Below are 20878 nucleotides of genomic sequence, written 5' to 3' on the forward strand. Positions count from 1 at the left end.
GTGCTTAGATGAACATTTGCAAGACCTGCCTCAGTGACTCTCCTATTTCTGCTATCCAGGTTTCTCCAGCAACTCCTCTAGCTTCTGATGAACACTTTGTTTCTTTATATATTTGATTCTATGCAGCCTGGCTCTCTTGATAGTTCTTGTAGACCTGGGAGCCAATCTTGACCTAAGGAAGTACTTTTTTTCTTTTAAAATGACAAAAGTAGTACTTATTTCCTGAAATTAATCAACTAATTAATTCAAACTGTATAGAATTATAAAGAGTGAAAGTTGATTCCCTTTTTCTCCTGTACTCGATCTATAAAGACACACACACCCTTTGATCTGACTATTCTACTTCTAGAAGTTTATTCTACAGAAAAACTCAGGTAACTGCACAGAGGTTTATATGCAGGATATTCACAGTATTGCTTATGGAAGTGAAAAATGAGAAATTATCTGAATGTCTGGCAGTAACTCCCTATTCCAGTGTCCTCTTTGCTAGAGAGGGCCCAAGCCTCACTGGAGATAGAAAGAGCTAGATTATTCTGTGTTACCAGATCAGCTCATACACAGCGCGGTGAGAACGTGAGCTTCTACCTCTTCTTGGTCAGTGATTCCTTCCAAACCTTGGTATGGGTGATTGAAACTGCAGCCGTGGGGGGGCCTGGGTGGCTCAGTTGGTTAAGTGTCTGCCTTCGGCCTAGGTCATGATCCTGGCGTCCTAGGATCAAGCCCCACATCAGGCTCCCTGCTCAGCGAGGACTCTGCTTCTCCCTCTCCCTCTGCTCCTCCCCCTGCTTTTGCTCTCTTGCTCATTCACTTTGTTTATTTCAAATAAATAAAATCTTTAAAAATAAAATAAATCTGCTGTCATGTGATCTATCACCTGTTTGACCATAGTTATGGGGGTAAAATAGTGACCAGCATCCACAAATACTCTTGAATGCTTTGGCTCAGTATGGCTCTTTAATATATTCCTCAAATTCTCTCCTTTATGACTTGATGCCTTTGTTGCCTGCGGTACAGCCTTTCTCAGATTCTTCCCCAGACCTTTCCCCAAGGTGGGCTTGACTAGACTACATGTGACCCTGCCTTGGATTGGGACTTACTTTGCATACTTTATTTATATATGTGGGGTTTCTTCTCTTTTATTGTCTTCAGCATGGGAAGGGGTCCTGGAAGAGGGGGCATATATGGGGAGCCTCGCCTTAGTTGCACCCAAAACTCTTTTTGGTCAAACTGCTTTTGGCATTGGTGGTAACACGTAAACATTCCGTAGTTTCTCCATCCTTATTTAGTCTTTTTCATTGTTTTTTTGTTTTTGTTTTTGTTTTTAATAAGGTCTTTGGTGACCTATAAAAGTTCCCCTGAATTCATTGGCATTCTGGTTTTTTTTAACTTGCCATGATACATTCCCCATCTCCAGTATAATGAATTCTTCCTTTGATCTGTGCCTGCTCATAATGTTTTGAATGATTGGTTAAATAAATTATGGACCAGCTATTTTGTGTAATTAAAAAAGTCTATCCATATGGGGGCACCTGGGTGACTTAGTTGGTTAAGTGTCTGCTTTCGGCTCAAGTCATGATCCCGGAGTCCCAGGATTGAGCCCCACATTGGGCTCCCTGCTCAGCGGGGACTCTGCTTCTCCCTCTCCCTCTGCTCCTCCCCAGTGCTTGTGTTATTCCTCTCTCTCACCTCTCTCTCTCCCTCTCCCTCTCTCTCTCTCAAATAAATAAATTAATAAATAAATCTTTTTAAGAAGTCTGTATGTATTGACATGGAAGGCCATCTTTATTGGGAAAAAAAGGCAAGTTGCAGAGTAGATATTTAGAGAAAGTCTGGTTTTACTTTTGCGAAACAACAGTAACAAAAACCCCACATACCACAAATGCTAACTAAACTCATGAGCCAACTTTGTATGTATATAACATATGTAAATATGTATCAAAAAAGGTCTGGAAGGTTATAGCCCAGACCATTCACAGTGGTTATTTCTGGGAGTAGTTAAACCAAAAATTTTTACTCTTTTGAGGGTCATGGACTTTTTGTGAATCGAAATGATAAAAAACTTATCCCTATAAAAAAATATATATGTACAGTTGGCCCATGAACAATGTGGGGCCTAGGGGTGCTGACCCCCCACGCAGTCAAAGATTCATGTGTAACCTTTGACTCCTCAAAAACTTAACTACTGATAACCTGTTGACTGGAATCCTTCCCAATAACATAAACAGTCAATTAACACATTTTGTGTTTTATATCTATTATATACTCTTTCTTATAATAAAGTATGCTAAAGAAGATGCCATTAAGAAAGTCCTAAGGAAGAGAAGATACATTTACAGTACTGTATTGTAAAAAATCCACATATAAGTGGACCCGTGCTGTCCAACCTGTGTTGTTCAAGGGTCAATTTATATGCAGAATATTTGCCTGCAATTTTAGGGAATTCAGGGACTCCTCTGATAACTGCTTTTTTTTTTTTTTTCCCAGAGTTTAGGACTTTTAATTTGTCCCAAAGTTGCTGAAGCAAAAATCATGATAAAACATTCTGCTTTCCTTTACACCCCCCAACGCCAAAGACAAAAACAAAACTATTTGTAGGAAAAAAATGGTTTTGTACATGGGAAGAAACAATATAAATTCAAAACTTACAGATAAGGATTAGCTCTATCACTCATCTCTTGAAAAAGTTTATGTGAATATCCAGTCAAAACCAACTATACAAATTTCCAAGTAGACCACAGGACTGTACTGTCTTGGAATGTCCTCAGAAGGCTCTGTCATTGATCAGCTAATGTGTATTGGCATTATGACTTAATATCAGTCTTGGCTCATCTGTTTTTAAGTACTGAGGAAAGTTTGCCTTCATTCTAATATCTGTTGGCCTTCTACTACCAGACTTTGAGGCACCTGTATGGGCAATGGAAATGACACTGCATCTGTCAGCTAGAGAGGAATTTGTTAATATAAAAGAAGGTTTAGCTTATACTTCCTTAAACTTCTTTTTTAAAGGCCCATACTATCCAAATCATTCTCCTAAAGTCTAAGAAGGCAGTTTTACTGTATATTAAGATAAATGGGACTAACTAATGTGTTTTAAGGCCATATATAAACATTTTTATATATTATAGGCAACATATATATATACACACGCATACACACACACATATATATACACATACACACATACATACACACACTTCATAGTAAATTGGGTCCTCAAGACAATCAGTATTTGGGAGCACAGTTTTACTATTTTAAATTATAGAGGCTAATGGTATTGTATGTTTGTGTATTTATGGTATATTATTAGGCTTAGTTATGATTGATTTTAGAGAAATTCCAATTATCAAATTGTTTTTCTGGGCAGATGGGATTTACTTTTCAATATCTGATAGGCACACTTTCTGGAAATGCTCTGGGCAAAGTATAGAGTTGCTTATATATGTTTAGCGTGAAAATAAGTAACCAAGAGCTTGTTTTGCCCCTACAAAACTCAAATATTTATTTACATTTTTATCCACCGAGTGAAGGCCACAAAGCTATCCCTTCTGAAACTAAAGCCTAACTTACAGTATTTTATCAGTCTTTATTATGTAGTATATATCAAAGACCTTTGCGTGTTTAATATGTAAGATGACTTACAATGTTCTGAACTCTGGAGGAGACCCCCAAGGCCTAACTACTGCATCTTTGGCTCCTCTATAAAAGCATCTCGGGTGAGGTCTCTTGGTTGGCAACTGGCTGCTCTGTGGGACAGTCCCTAGTATGTGCTTGCGTTGAGCCTGTGACACTGCAATGAGCAAACTCAGCACCCACATCTTAGTTCTAGATACGTTTTCTAATAAAGGATCCAGGGATCCTTGGAGAAATGGCTAATTCAGGGCTGGGGCTGGGAGAATAGAAGATGAATCTGGAATAGCTCTTACGATTATACTTATCTTGATGAGCACTGAGAAATAGATAGACCTGTTGAGTCATTATATTGTACACCTGAAACTAATATAACACTGTAGTTAATTATACTTAAATAAAAAAAAGAAAAAATGGGATTTTATATAGTCTCAAAGTATCTCCCTACAGATTACCAAAATATTTGTTGATTAAGAAGGGAAAAATAGTAACTTTACAGGGGAGGAGCCTGGCAGACACCACCTTAATAAGAGATCAAAGTTATCCTCAATCAGTAGTGGGACAATTGAAACTGTGTGCCACCTGATAGGATGCAGTGAGAAACACAACTTCACTTCTATGATAGTCCTTCCAAGGATGCATGACCTAAATCTAATCGTGAGGTAACACACACACACACACACACACACACACACACCCTAAGTTGAGGAGTACTCTACAAAGTAGTTGGCCTGATCCTGGAGTCCCGGCATCGAGTCCCGCATCGGGCTCCCTGCTCAGCGGGGAGTCTGCTTCTCCCTCTCCCGCTCCCCCCTCTTGTGCTCTCTTTCTCTCTCACTCTCTGTCTCAAATAAATAAATAAATAATCTTGAAAAAAAATAAGTCATAAAGGTCAAGAGAAGGCTGAGAAGCTGTTCCAGATTGGAAGAGGCGAAACAAGACATGGCAGCTAAATGTGTAGGGTGATTCTGATTTGGATCCTTTCTCCATAAAGGATATTGTTGTGGCAGTTGGTGAAACTTGATCAGGCTCTGAGGACTAGAGGCAGTAATGCATCAATGTTAATTTCCTGATTTTGATGGCTATCTGATTTTGGAGACTATAGGAAATACATACTGAAGCAACATTCATAAACTTTTTAGTCTCAGGACCCCTTTACAACTCTTAAAATATTGAGGACCCCAAAGATCTTTGATTTATGTGTGATACAACTGTGAATGTGAATTATCTTAGATATTCAAATTGACTAATTAAAAAAATTATTTAATTCATGTAAGAGTAACAATAAACCCATTACATGTTTATATAACATTTTTTAGCAGGAAGAACAGCTATAGGTTCTGAAACAAAACAAAACTCAGTGACAAGAGTGGCGTTTTACATTTTTGCAAATCTATTTAATATCTGGCATGGTAGAAGACAGTTACATTTGCATATCTGCTTCTGCATTTAGTCTGCTTCAGGGTTATTTTGGTTGAAGTAGAAGAAAATCTGGCTTTACATGGTAATGTAGTTGGAAAATAGGAAGTGATTTGAATAGCCCCTTCAGGTAATTGTGGATATTCTTCTTTGATACTACATCAAAACTACGTAAGTGGAGGTTTCTTAAAAGTTAGTTGAAGTATGGAATCTGAAAATGTATCAATGGATTTTCATACTCAGTTACATTAAAATCCATTTGTCCACCTCACACTTTGCATAGGTTTTTTATGCATTATGCTTTTGTATCTGTGTGCATTGCTCATCAGACAGTATTGGTTCCTGAGTTTTGCAGATCTCACAAATGTTGACACAGCACCCAAAAAAATCACATTTATTAATATCACTCCCAATCTTATCAGAAAAATCTTTTCTCTCAAGCACATGGAGGTAGCTACAAGTTTTCCGAAATTCTGATTTTTCCTTCAAAAGCTCAAATTTTCTCATGGACAATAAATACTGTTGGTTGTTTTTCTTAAAATGAGAGACTCACTTCATTTTTAAAAATATGTCTGCTAAATCTAAAGAAGCATGGTTTTTCTGTCCATTGTTTTTTCAAGTAAAATGGCGCAGTATGAGGACAGGGCCTAACTCGGCTTATACGACTCATTTTCACAGATGCTTCTCCCATCCAAGTACTAACCAGGCCCGACCCTGCTTAGCTTCCGAGATCAGATGAGATCGGGCGCGTTCAGGGTGGTATGGCCGTAGACCACAGATGCTTCTCCTCAGGACACTCGTCGTATTAGGTGCACAGAAAAAGTGCTTTATGCATACTTCCCATTTTGTCACACCGCACATTAAAAAGATGTGTCATCAAGGGTAGAGATTAAATAGAATTAATGATTTTACCGCTTCTTCAAGGGACATTCTTAAACAAAACTGACTTTTTCTTTTTTACTGCAAATCTGTGAAGGATATAGTTAGGTGCTGCTGCTTTAATTCGTGTTAAGGTTTTACCCACATTGCTTTTGTGCCATCAGCGCAAGCCAATACACTGAAGGATGCACATAATGAACGTCGGAGTATTTTTGACTCTGGGCGACCCTCAAAGCCATGGACCACGCTTTGAGAACCACTACATTGAAGTTTCTATGGGTGATGGATGACATCTTGTTAGCAACTGAATCTGACATGGTTCCGGAAAAAAAGTTTCTTGTAGAGTATTTGCAATTTTTCTTTGCTTGAGATTATTTCACAATTAAAAAAACAAACAAATAAATAATGGCCTTTTAAATGTTGATAACTGAAATTTATGGGAATAATCATTGGCAAGTTTCAGCAATATATCAGTAAGTTCTTATGCAGATTAAATGATGTAATGTCACTTGGTAGAGTTCTTGGCATCTAGCTGATGTTCAGTGGGTAACTATAATAGTTATTACTCCTGTTCAGTTGGTAGAATATTAACCATAACCCTATGCATTTTTTTTAAAGATTTTATTTATTTGAGAGCGAGAATGAGAGAGAGAGAGAACATGAGAGGGGGAGGGTCAGAGGGAGAAGCAGACTCCCTACCAAGCAGGGAGCCCGATGCGGGACTCGATCCCGGGACTCCAGGATCATGACCTGAGCCGAAGGCAGTCGCTTAACCAACTGAGCCACCCAGGCACCCCCCCTATGCATTTTTTTTATATGGTACCTCTGGGTTCTTCAGGGCATCTTAGAATCAGAATGATTTGCATCAAGTTCTTATCCTTAGTTGTAAGAGTACAGGAGAAAGAGACTCTAAATCAGGCAGTTTTTTGCTTTTATTTTGGTTTGATATGTGAAAACTATGCTCTTTTAACAATTTAAATGAAGAGTTTTTTGTGTGTGTGTTGAACAGAAAGATGGTTCTACTCTTGGCAAAATGTTGTTGAACTATATTTATCTTCCAAGTGTTAATTGTCATAAAGTAAATATTCATTTCAATAGCTGATATTTTAAATTTTATGGTAATTTTTTCAAAAGTTCCTCTTTTTTTTTTTTTTTTTTAAGAAATAAAAGTAACTGTTAACACTTCCTTTTTCTAAATACCAAAATGAGAGACCCAGATCTCGAAAAGAATACTTTTTTCCTGTGGCAGGATTTCACAAAACCACAACAGAATCTTGTGAGAACAAAGTGACAGGTTAAAATAAAAAGTGGTTGCTTAAAAAAAAAAAAAGTAGCTCAATCAGAATTTTTAGAAGGTACCGTGTGATATTTGACTTCTAATTAGTTATCTTTCTTTTTGAAATATGAAGAGAGGAATACACAGAGGGTTACAAAAAATATATCTTTTGCTTGCCAACTTGGTTTTTAGTTCATGGTAATCCTGTGTGTACTCTGGCCCAAATCTCATTGGTAGTAATTTCATTTTTTAAGCCAACAAAGAGAGAAGTAAGCTACCTCAAGAAAAAACTCACTTTACTAAAAAATAACAAACATTTTTTTATGATTTTAAAAAACGCTGAGACATAATTACAGGAACATTGCCTCAAATGCAAAACTATGAAGACTCTTGTAGCTCTAAAGTATGATAGTTTATTAACCAGATTTTAAACCAAATGGATAAAACCATTGTGTCCTCTCTCCCTAAAGCTGTGTGTCTAATCAGACTCTAACTCAGAAGTCTCTCCCAGCCAGCCTGCCTCTCTCCTTTGGGCCCTCCTTCCTCATGGGACTAAAGCAGCAGCTGCTGGGTTCTCTCATTGTTGCCCACCACTTTTTATAACAGGCTGTGTGTCCTCTCCTCTGCCACCAGCATTTGCTTCCTAAAGTACGTGTGATCTTGTCACTTTCCAGTTTAATAGCCTCATTGCCTCATTATAGGGTTGCCTTTATAGGTGTGTGGCCTCTGCATTCCCGTTTAAAAGGGCCCATACTTGGTTTAATGCTCTGCTGTGGCCATCTTGAAATTCTTAATAATTTTTCAACAAGGGGCCCCACATTTTTATTTTGTTTGCTTCAGGCCCTGCAAATTATGTCACTGGCCAGTTTGTTATCTTGGCACATAAAACCTCTATCTGCTTCCTGCTACAGAATATTTTCTGTCTTCTCCTCCCTGTGCACTATATACTTCATCCACAGGGATTCTTAGAACATGCTTTTCCTTTCCTGCACTTTCTGCCTCTGCCTACTTCTCTCCCTTCTCTGCGTGGCCAATTCCTACACAAGGACTCAATGCAAATGTCACCTCCTATTTAAAATCCCACTGTGCAAGAGTGAGTTGCTTTCTCTTTGCACTCTTTGTTCATATTAATGAGCAACAGTTGGGTTCATGCATATCTCCTTCACCAAAATATGACCTATTTGAGAGTATCTGCTATTCTACTCAGGGTAAAGTCTGACAAGAGGGTGTACTTCTTGAATTTACTTAGTCAAAACATATATATTGAGCTCCTGTAGTGAATCAGGCTCTGAGTGTGTGGTGGCAAAGAAAAACCCAGACATGGACACTCCTCTCATAGCTGATGATTTAGAGAGTGAGATGCTTTGTCTGGTTGCCAATGCCTGTGCCCCTGAATAAATGAATGAGCGTATGCTAAGGTTTTTGGGCCTTCGTTGAGGATGGGAAATCTGCCTTCGTGACTAGTGGTGCTGGCGGAATAAGCACAGAGAATCTTGCATTTGGAAGCTGTCCTCGGTTCATTTTGTGACATTAAAGAGAAGGCTGGATTGTCAGCAGGGTTCTTGGGTTCTTTCATCAAATTGGAGACACCAGTGATCATGAAACAATGAGGCAGCTTATAAGCATTAAGAAAGAAGAATCACTGGTTAAACTGGCATGCCATCAATTGTATGGCATCCTGATTTCAGAGACCAAAAGAGTGAGTAAAAACGTGCCTTTTGGAACTGATAAAACAGAGTAATTCAAAGGTTAATTACAGGCAGACTGAGTCAAAGAAATACCTGGACATGAAAGGCGTTGCTAAGAATAGCATATCATGACCATTGATTCCATGAATAATATAGTAATAAAGATAGCGCTTTTTAAAAAGTAGAGTTGGATGTGCATATTCAATTTGAAAATAGATATGCAGCTGATGCTAAGAGGAAAGAATGAATGATACAGAAAATATGTATGGCAGCCTGTGCTGTTTGGGAAGAAGACAACTCTCCATTGATGTGGTCATCTTTGTGGAAGCTGGCAGATCTACATAAAGCAAACATTTGCATAAGACTTGACAGTTCCCTACAATACATTCTGATGTACTCACAAGAACTCTGCAGGGTGGGTATTATTTCTTGTAGTAAGGGGATTCCTGCAGGTGAAAAGGCTTGAGTGAAGGGCTCTCAGCCAACAAGTGGATGAGTTGGCAGCCAAGTCCAGGGCTTCTAACTGCATCCCACGCTTTTTTGAACAAACTCTGTTTTGATGAGCTCGGGATGCCATAACAAAACGTCATGGTCTGCCTATCTTAAAGAATACACATTTATTTCTCACAGTTCTAGAGGCTGGGAAGTCCAAGATCGAGGTCCGGCAGATTCAGTTCCTGGTGAGGGTCCCCGTTAGATGGCCGCCTTCTTACTGATGAGAAGGTGGCCCTTCCTTGGTGCGTGCATGTGGGGAGAGAGCTCTCTCTGTCTTCCTCTTCTCAGGACGACACTCATTCCATCAGGAGAACCTCACCCTCATGACCTCATCTAAACCCAGTTACCTCCTAAAGGTCCCACCTCCAGATACCATCGCATGGGGGGGTGGGTAGGGCTTCAACACATGAATCTGGGGGGACACAAACACTCCACTTACATTGTATTAATGACATCATCTTGGAATCTTTACTAATGTTAGGAATACTTTTTGCATTTTTCTCACCTCAGAACATAAAATTCAGGTGTTTCCATTAGCAGCCCTTTTGTTTTGTTTTGTTTTTTTCCTAAGTGTGGAAAATAAACATCCTTATTTGAAAATTTTTTCAAAAGTGCCTTGCCCACCTGAACCCAGTGTCGAACTCGGGGCTTTCAAAAGAATGGAACCTATTCATGTGCTATCAATAGAACAGATTTGCATCGTATATGGTTTTTATTTATTTCAGTTGGTTGTTCTAGTTAAATAGCCCATAATGAATAAAATATAATAACCTTGGCTTAAAGTAAAGAAATACTTGGTTTGGGATGGAATCCTGGTGATACTATGATGGATTTTTTTTATTTGACTGAAAGTGGGTCTCTTCATATGAGATTAAAATGATCATGAGAGTGTTTTCAAGGGCAATGAAAAAAAGAAATGGACCATTATTTGTGTAGCATCTCTGATAATTATAATTAAATGGGTCTTTAAAAATGGAGTCAGATGAATTATTCCCTTCTAGGGCACAATCACCCGTTTCTCCATAGCTACACAAAGGAGGCTTTCTCTGTGGGGAGATATCTCACCCTGAGGGGTAGGGGACGAGGGAGATGGTAAGGGCTGGGGGCAAAAAGAAGGAAAATAGCAAAAGGAGGGAAGTAGAGAGAATTTAGTTAGGGGACATTTTGTTCTTTGTTTTCCCCTTAAAATTAGAAAAAATACAAAAGACTCATTGTGCTTTTTACATCTCTAAATACTCTAAAACATTTTATGTGAAAATGGAGGGGTTTTTAAAAACATGCAATACATTTTTATGGTTCTAAATTGCGTTTAATGGATTTAGATTTAAGAAGCTAAAATTGGTAGGTGTTGAATATAGTACCATTTCCCCAAGAGCCGCTCCTCTCCCCTAATTATCTTTTTCAGGACTGGGGATAGGGAGAGTGGTCCATGACTAAAATATCTTCAACCTTCATGTCTGTGACCTGAGTTAAGCTCCTAGAGTACTTTATTCATGAGACTGGATGGTTTCCTACAACTCTAAAATGTTTCTGCCTCTATGAGAATGATAGTCCAACTCATGCAGGACAAATGGAAGGACTGAGTTGTTTCTTAATTTATCTTAATGCTTTAAAATGCCTAACAGTAAGCACTTTATGTTGTTATGCCTCATAATGGACATCTCCTACCAGTGTATAGTTTTATTTCTATAGGGAAGAGTTTCAGAAGTTACTGAGAAGGTGATTTTAATAAATGGGCTGTGTCAGCCTCGATGTATTTACTCACATGGCAGACATTTGAGTGACCTCTGTTATATGCCAGGCATTGTGCTGGGTGCTGGATATACAAAGATAACAGAGAACGATCTGTGTTTGTTAGGAAATAGACTGTTTGCATAACATATTAGGATGCTTACTAAGGTTACATAGAAGGCCTCTAGGAACATAGCTGAGAGAGTAAGTAAGTAGTTTTACCTTGGAGGAAATGGGAATCCTGAAAAGACAGTCCACAGGCTGGTGACATAACTTGAATCTTAAATGATGAAATTTACAATATGGAAAAGATGGGGAAGGGTGAAAGAAACTTAGGGGAAAAACTGATCATTTATTTGGAGCAGATGTAGGGACAAATGAGAATTAATATATTATTTTTGGTTTTATTAATAAAAAATTATAAATAATACATGAGTTTATGTAGATGAGATTTCTTTTCTAGCATTCTCAGGCCCCCTTTCCCCAGGCACACAGAGGAAAAATAGGAGTCTTTCTAAGACCTATACAATTATTCTTAGGGAAAGACTGTTAAATTCGAGAGATGTCAAATTTTTTTTTTTTTTTAAGATTTTATTTATTTGACAGAGAGAGACACAGTGAGAGAGGGAACACAAGCAGGGGGAATGGGAGAGGGAGAAGCAGGCTTCCCACTGAGCAGGGAGCCCGATGCGGGGCTCGATCCCAGGACCCCGGGATCATGACCTGAGCCGAAGGCAGACGCTTAACGACTGAGCCACCCAGGCGCCCCAGAGAGATGTCAATTTGTTGAGCAAAATAAAAATAATGATGGCCAGACCTAGAAGTATGTTAAACATAAGGCTATTCTGAATATGTTTCATGACCTTTCTAGGCATGAACCTAAAGATGTGTTAGTTTAAATATTGAGAGGTGTTTGCAGCATCTTTTTTTTTTTTTAGATTTTATTTATTCGTGAGACAGAGAATGAGAGACAGAGAGCATGAGAGGGAGGAGGGTCAGAGGGAGAAGCAGACTCCCTGCCGAGCAGGGAGCCCGATGCGGGACTCGATCCTGGGACTCCAGGATCATGACCTGAGCCGAAGGCAGTCGCTTAACCAACTGAGCCACCCAGGCGCCCCTGTTTGCAGCATCTTGAGCCTGCTTATAAGCACAGTTTCTTCTCTGTCCTTTCCAGACTTAACCTTGAACTAATTTACAATCCTCTGAGTAAAAATCAGCCATGTGACTGGAGGAGCAGGGCACCCATGCTTGGAAGTGGTGGAATGCTTGAGGTTATGAGGATGTTCAATATTCTATAGCTCTATAGTTTTAAATAATATTTCTTTCTCTTATTCTACCATTGTAGTTGGGTAGCTTTCAGTGGACTAGTAGATAAAAATGGAATAATGGTATCATCCCAGTTATTTCTTGGCTTCATTCTCCATAAGCCAGAGCTGATTTTCCGCCTCTATTTCTGGTGAGTTGACTGCCTTGAACTGCCCATACCACTCAACAGCTTTTGCTTCTTAGGCTGAGAAACAGTGAGCCAAGACCATCTCAGAATCACTTCAATCTGAAAAAACTGAGGAGGACATGATTGTATTTGTCCACAATTTAAGTAGCAGGATGCCAGCCTATCCAATTTCAAATACCAAGTGGTTTGACAGTAGGAATAATCAACAGTGTTGAGTATCTTTGCATAACGGTGTGTAATATTCTAATAATGGCATTCTTTAGTTCTTTAATTTCTTTAAGAATTTGCAACCACAAGATTTTACTGTGAGACATTAAGTAAATGGAGAGCCTGGAGGGAATGCCACATTGTCATCCTTCATAAAGTGCAAAAGCCCTGAATGTGTTTGGGGGACATTCTGAGTTTAAAGAATTGCTCAAGGAGCACCCTGGTGGCTCAGTTGTTAAGCATCAGACTCTTGATTTCGGCTCAGGTCGTGATCTCAGGGTCCTGGGATCGAGCCCTGTGACGGGCTCTGCGCTCAGCACGGAGTCTGCTTGTCCCTCTCCCTCTGCTCCCCCCCCCCCATCATGTGCGCACATGCTCTCTCTCTCTCTCAAATAAATAAAATCTGAGAAAAAGAGAGAATTGCTTAGGGCCTATGTGGCTAGAGGCGGGGACAGCGGGGAGAGTAGGGAGGTGGAGGTCAGTTCAGAGCAGTATTAGGCCACTGCTGCAGACTGTGACTCTTACCGTAAGCCAGCTGGAGCTCTGGAAGTGTGTGAGGGGGTGGGGGACGTGATCAGACAGCCCTACATTGCAGAAGAAGCAGCTCATGATGGAGACAGTGGAGAAAAGGTAGAACAGCAGTGTTAACTGCACTAGGACATGATTCAGGGTAATCCAGGTACAAGTTCAAAATCGGATTTATCTTGAAAAGCTTGCATCAGAAGCCATTTTGCTTATCTTAATGTGAGTACAAAGAAAAGCTTACTTGAGGGTTCTTATTAAATAAAATAACATTCTTTCCAAAAGGGTCTCTGAATATGTTTAGCAGCCTATCTATACAAGACTCTACATTATAAGTACATTCCCCAAATCCTGTGAGATTTAAAAGAGTAAATTTGATTCAGGAGTTGTGAGGTGGCTTTTATTAGTAGAGAGATTTTTCTTAAATGTCAGTATGTAGCACTAGTGTGGAAACATTCTTTGTTTTTCTCAAAATAAATAGATAAATTTATCTCATTTCATTCCTGAATGAAGTTTTACATTTAATAAAAGGTACCCTTCAGCATTTTGATTTGGGTCTTTTTTTTTTTTCTTGTAAATCTGTGGCTCTAATAAGGGCAGTGTTCTCTACTTACTGGTGGTAAATCCTGGGAAGCATTTATAATAAGACCTGTTGGATGAGCTGTTGTGACGTGACACCTTGGTCTGTGGCTCTCCATTACATGAACACTCATTGACACTGGAATATAAGTGTGCCTTTAACAACCAGATATGGTATTTTCTTTTTTTTTTTTTTAAGGATTTTATTTATTTATCTGAGAGTGAGTGAGAGAGAGAGAGAGAAGGAGCAGAGGGAGAGGGAGAAGCAGACTCCCTGCTGAGTGGGAAGCCCGACGTGGGGCTCAATCCCCACACGCTGGGATCATGACTTGAGCCGAAGGCAGACGCTTAACCGACTGAGCCACCCAGGTGCCCCAACACCAGATAGGTATTTTCTAGGTCACATATTCTTCTCTCCAGTTTATTCATGGATTCCTACCTCAGGTCAATACTTTTCATTGAGACTAAGAAACAGATCTCTTGTGAACCAGCTCTTCAGTTGTAGGCAGAACTCCTTTTAGATCAAGAATGGCAGTGTCCTTTGTGGATTAATGTTGCAGACTCTGTGATGAGCCAACATTAACTTCGAATAAAGAAAAGTTTATTTTTTTGGAAGCAGGATTTTTAAATGAATTCTTCTGAATTCTCATCAAGTTCCAAAGAGTAAACATTCTTAGCCACCTGAACTGCACTAAGGGAAGTGAGAGCGGCGTTAGTGGAGGAGAGAGGAGACTTAGCATTTATGGAGTGCCTTCTGCATACCACCAGATAGCACTTGAGCCTCAAAGCAGAGGTTGGGTAGCATTACTTTCATTATCAGGAGAGGATGCTGAGGCTCGTGGAGGATATGTGACTTGCTCAAAGTCATTTAGCAAATAGGTACAAAATTAAAACTGGTACCTGTGTCTGGGGGACCTCACAGTCCATGCCTTCTCAAATGGACTCACGAGGGAGGGCGGAAGTGAACACTGCATTACCTCAGTGAGTTCGGTTTCTCCAGAGTCCCATTTCTGAATGTGTGATTTCCATTAGCTCTGTGTGTACTTCTGTTGTCCTGAGCAAAATAGAACACCGAGGACTGTCTTCTGTCATTTTGTAGCTCTGTCACTGTGCATTTTGTGTGGGTTTTTTAATGTGGTGACCATTAACTGTTAATCAGGGCCCTAAATTCCACAACGATCATACTCATTTTATTTCCATTTTAATAAGATGGACTTTTATATATCACCCTTTAAAACATTTTGCAACATAAAGACTTCTATCTGAAATTATGAAGCATCAGTTTGCAATTAAAATAAAAAAAAAAAACAGTGGTATTTAAAGAGTATATAACATTATGATACGAATCATGTTTTACTATTTGTACCTAAGAGTCTAAAAAGGAGTCATTATTGATTTATAGAAGGAGAACTGATTAAGGAACAGTCAGCCAGCTCTGTAGCAACACTGGAATTTTTATTGCAGAATTATTGTGTTGACTCTGTATCATCTCTTAGATGGTCTCATGATTGCTAACATGATTCTGGTCTAAATTTCGTATCAAATTGGGGCGGGGGGAAGAGTTTGAAAAGGTAATATCATCAAATGCTTTAATCTTAATTGCCATGTTATGATTTTCCTTCTCTCTATTTGTGTTTTTTTCCTAGGAGAAAAATTCAAAGTGGAAACAAGGACCATTGCTGTTGACTTTGCATCAGAAGATATTTATGATAAAATTAAAACAAGCTTGGCAGGTCTTAAAATTGGTGTTTTAGGTTCGTATCTTTGCCACATTTATAGATTCATCTTGCACTTTTTATTTGACTTTTACTATGACTGTGCGTTTTCTTTTTGGATCTTAGGTATTCAGTCAGTAAAGTGAGTAGTGAGAAGAAAATTGTCTTTTTAATACAATTGATTGTTAGATGGCATTATATACATTTGGATCTTTGTTTTTAGTTATATTTTAATGACTGTTTTTACAATTTTGGGGTTATTTTCTCTGCCTGCTTTATTTTCCGTCTCTCATTCTCTTTTGTATGTATGTATTTTTTAAGATTTTTTTAGATTTTTTTAGATTTATTTATCTGAGAGACAGAGAGAGGGAGAGTATGCGTGTGCGTGTGCCCACGTGAGCCGGGAGAGGGGCAGAGGGAGAGGGAGGGAATCTCAAACAGATTCCCCACAGAGCTCAGAGCACGATGCAGGGCTCCATCCCGGGACCCTGAGATCATGACCTGAGCTGACATCAAGAGCCAGCTGCTTAACCGATTGAGCCACCTGGGTGCCCCTCTTTTGTGTGTATTTAGATATGGTTATAGCATAATAATTCTTTAAGGTGGGTGATGCTGACCCTTTTTGACAGTTGAGGAAATGAAGGCTAAGGGAAGTGTTTCTCAGCCTGTTTGTTACTACCCTCTTACCCAAGGAGGCTTTTTAGACATTATTTCCCCCCAATGCTCCCTCTCATGAAATTTTAACACCACAGGTACACTGTATGTCTTATTTACACACTATAGGTATCTCTGTGCTTCAGCAGACAAAGCATAAGATCTCACACTGCCCACCCCTGAACCAGTTTTTGTCCTGTTGGGAGTGAGATCACCCCAGCTGGGAACACACGGCTGAGAGACTTGCCTAAGGTCACGTGAAGACCAAGCAACACAACTGGGATTCTGTTTGTTTTTCCTGAGTCTACTACTCCCTTTTGTTATACCTCAGCTACCTTGCTCTCGTTACCAAAAACCAGTGCTTTTGCTGAGATAGGGCAGGTGTTGGGAATTATTATGGAAAAAATTCACCAGATTTTAAGGGGAAAAGTGGGCTTTGGAAAGGTACCCACCATTTTTTGAGTCCTTTCCAGAAAGAAACAGAGCATCTAGTTCAGAAAAAAGTTGCTTCTTTACTAAATCTCTTTATCCCACTGGCTCAATTGGTGTTAACCTGGTAATTTGCCATCATTTTCTTTTGGGGGTTATCAAAGGAGAAAAATAAAGAAAATACTTAAAAAAAAGTTTCCTAACATTTCTTTAGTCAAGACCCCCACAGGAAAGACTTAGCCTGAAATCTCAATAGTGCTGAGGTTGAGAGACCCCGCTTTAAAGCTTTACTGTAATCAAACTGTTCTGATTGAATATTGATTCACACACACACACACAATTTTGTTTTAAACTTTTATTTGGTGACAAATCAATAATAAAAATAATTATAGCTAATGTTTACATGATCCTTTTAAGTCTGTAACAACATTTTCATATACATTATCTTATTCTTTGGTTATATGCTTAGTTTTCTTCCTGCTCTACCACAACTGTCTCCTTACTCATAAGGTGTATGTAATTATTGATAGTTACTAACAGATATATTGCATTGTAATTTTAATTTGTCAAGGTTTTTGAGGGAACTATTAAAAACACCTTAAATGTAATTATAATGTAAATATAAACACCTTTATGAGCTAAATGTTATCACCAGGTCATATTTCAACTCTCATCTTACAGTTCCTTCTCTAGGGTGGACATAACACTATAGAACTTGTCTAGGGGGAGTGGGTAGGTCTGATGTCTTTTTCTTATAATTCCCTGGGTATGTAGCTCCTTCACTTTCCCTCTCCTCCCCAGCCAGATCCCACGGAACTCCATCTCCGTCTCATAAGGGGGAAATTCTCCTTCCTCCTCTGCATAACGTCAGTCTCACCTTTCTAACATCTCCTAAAATAATAAGCATGTAGGTCGGTTTCTAGTAAGACCTTGCAATCCATATGAAGGCATAAGAAGGATTTTTTTCTACTGAGTATTAATGAAACTGGTAATGATGAAATGAAAAATAAATCACCAACCTGTGTCTGTTTGAATAGCATTAACCACTAAAGTATATAGTCAGTGCTTAATAAAGAAAATTAGTATTGTAAGAATTACATAGGAAAATGATAAAGCCCTTTGTCATGAAAGAAACATCAAGTTTTCAGTAAGATAAGTGGGGAGAAAATGGCTATGAATTGTCTGAATTTATACAGAAAGGTCACCGTAACTTGATAAAACTATAAATGCTTAAGGTGGAGAAGTTGGATTCTTAACTCTTGTTATGTAAAATAAGTAAGCATCTGCTGTCTTCTTTCAGGCAAATGCCAAGAAACACAGATTTGAGAAAGCTTAAAAAACTTGAACTATTTAGAGAAAATGACATCAATACTGCTTTGAATAAGCAAACAATCAGTTAACAAAATGCGATTGCTATAATGCTTACTTACTTGATTCCTCAGGAGAGATTCTCATGCATGCTCCAAATGGGTTTGGAGGACTTTGCACAATACATTGCAGGAGGCAGAGTTTACCAAGGCCAAAAGAGTAGCCTTGGATTTGAAGTATGCCACAAATAATACTTTTTCAAATTCCCCTACTATGACTTTTTTAACCTGTAAAAAGTGACATTCTTTATTCTAGAAGAAAAATAAAAAGGTCCTCTTGGAAAAAAATATTTAGTTTGTGATTCATTAAAAAAAAAAAAAATCAATCATTGCTTTATTCAAGCTCTTAATGCATCCTAGACCAAGAATTTCCCCATGCCAAATGCTGTCAAGGTCTTTTCCACACATACTGTCGTGCGTTGTGTAAGTTGCAGAATCAAGAGAATCAGTTGTACAGGCTGATGTGATGCTGTGCTGGCTTAGTGTGTTCAGGACTGTTACCTATTGACTTTTTTCTCTCTGTACGCAGTGCCATAATTTTATTACGAGGCATCATTTTTAAAAGATTTTATTTATTTATTTGAGAGAGAGAGATAGGTAGAGAATGAGGCGGGGGCGGGGGCGGGTGGGGGGAAGGGCAGAGGGAGAGGGACAAGCCAGCTCCCTGCTGAGACATGGGGCTCCATCCCAAGGACTCCGGATCGTGACCTGAGCCAAAGGCAGACATTTAACTGACTGAGCCACCCAGGCACCCCAAGAGGTATTTTAATAGTATAGTATTAACAATAGTTTAGACATAGTATAGATAATAACAATAGCATAGATAATAAAATAGTATAGATCTAACATAGTATAGATAATACAAGTCAGTTAATGGTAAAAAATGATTTATTGCAAAAGCTGGACTAGAACTTACTATTCTCTTTCTTCCCATGCCCTTTGTAAGTGAATACTTGCTCCACTTATGTATTTGATAGATTATTTTTTTATTAGTGTCCTTCCTTTCTCCTTGGCTAAATGCAAAAAATATTTTTTTGTTACCCTTGCCCATGCAACCTTATGGAATATAGGAAATACTTGGGAGGCATATGTGTTCCATTTTTCTCCCCTAAAATCTATATTTTCCAGAATGTTCTAGGATAGAGAATAGTCAAATGTTGAGAATATATATCCTAAAATATGGTTTGAGCAGAGATGAATAGTTAAGATCAGTCTACTCTATTTCTATTTATACGTAAGTTCTTAAAGCTTCTTAACAGAAGACCCAAGAGTATCATTAGCTACTGGGGGAAAGGGCCAGTTAGCTTCCAAATGGCAAACTTCTAGGTTATTTGGGTTGGAATCCAGAGATGGCTTCCTTATAGTTCAGTCCCCAGCATATCAAAGGAAGAGGTATAAGTGTAGGCTGAGGAGAGAGAGCCAAAGGGCTGAAGGAACTGGGTTGAGGAAAACTCTTCTGGGATCTCCGGGAAGGAAGGAACTTGTTAGGAGTTGTGCAGCTTCCCAGTCCCAGCTGATAAAGGAAGTTACAAGTAGAAGAGTCTTGCTTCTTCAGAGGGCTTAGAAATTTATAAAGCTACTTATTAGCTTCTTGCTCTCCTCAGGAACTTTACTAATTAGAAATTAGCTTGAAGGGGCGCCTGGGTGGCTCAGTCCATTGAGCCTCTGACTCTTGATTTTGGCTCAGGTCATGATGCTCAGGGTTGTGAGATCAAGCCCCAGAGCCTGCCGAAGATTCTCTCTCTCCCTTTTGCTCTGGCCCACTCCTGGCTCTCGCACACATGCTTTCTCTCTTTCTCTCTCAAAAAAAACCCCACAAACAAACCACTTAGCTTTAAGTTCACTTTTTAAATGTCTCTGAAGGGGGCTCCTGGGTGTTTCAGTCGGTTAAGTGTCTACCTTCAGCTCAGCTCATGATCCTGGGGTCCTGGGATTGAGCCCTGCATTGGCACCTTGCTCAGCGGGGAGTCTGCTTCTCCCTCTCCCTCTGATCCTCTCCCCTGCTTGTGCTCTCACTCGCTCTCTCTTTTTCTCTCTCTCAAATGAATGGATAAAAAATCTTTTTAAAAAATGATAAAATGTCTCGGAAAGGGCCAGTGATATCTTCATTTACATCTCATTGGGATTAATACATTCAGTTTATTACTGGTTTACTTCTTGCTGAATCAGTCACGTGGAGGAAATGGCTATTGTAGTTAGTGAAAGACATGGAAAAATAATTTTGAAATGGAAAAGGAGAGACTTGAAGAGGAAACTATAGTGGTGGGCTGGTGATCAGTGGGGTGCAGAGAAAGGGAGAAAGAAGAGAAAGACAAAATAAAGTTAGTTGAGAGAGCACCAAAGATAAGTTTCATGTGTTTGGAAAATGGCTCAGGCTCAAGAAAGGGCAGAAGCTGTTAGCTGAGTCTACAGGAAAGGCTTACAGGAGCATGATGAGATGATAGCTTGCAGAGATGCTGGAGCTTCCCTGTTATACCATGATATGATTTTTGTTCCTTCTAGGGGTTTCAGTCACTTCCAAAACATCCCTTTTGTAATGCAATCAAATTTTGTCCCTACCACCCAGAGTTAGTATGGACTCCACAAGTTCAAGGGCACAGTCCCCAACAAGAGCACCCCTACTTCAGACACTTAACTGCAAGTTCAGCAGTCTCCAGGCCACTGCACTTCTGATCAGCTGGCTACAAATTTGGGGGTTCCCGTGACCCCCTCAGGTTTGATAATTTGCTAGAACATCTTACAGAACTTAGGAAAGCACTATACTCACAATTACAGTTTAATATTATGAGGGGTAGGAATTAACACTAGCCAAATAAAGAGACACATGGGACAAGTTC

The 20878-nt window shown here is 39.2% G+C and overlaps 1 protein-coding gene and 1 pseudogene across 1 annotated transcript in view; one reads left to right on the plus strand and one right to left on the minus strand.

Annotated features, from left to right (window-relative positions):
• Positions 1-20878, plus strand: part of HSD17B12 (hydroxysteroid 17-beta dehydrogenase 12) — a 156807-nt gene that overhangs the window by 86445 nt on the left and 49484 nt on the right. The window contains exon 4 of the mRNA XM_035012601.1: positions 15523-15630. Within this exon, the coding sequence (XP_034868492.1) occupies positions 15523-15630 (108 nt within the window). The remainder of the gene's footprint in view (positions 1-15522; positions 15631-20878) is intronic.
• Positions 5701-5819, minus strand: LOC118016348 (annotated as a pseudogene).

This window comes from Mirounga leonina, unplaced genomic scaffold (genome assembly GCF_011800145.1).
Source record: "Mirounga leonina isolate KUSES-001 unplaced genomic scaffold, KU_Mleo_1.0 Mir_166, whole genome shotgun sequence".
NCBI classification, from domain to species: Eukaryota; Metazoa; Chordata; class Mammalia; order Carnivora; family Phocidae; genus Mirounga; species Mirounga leonina.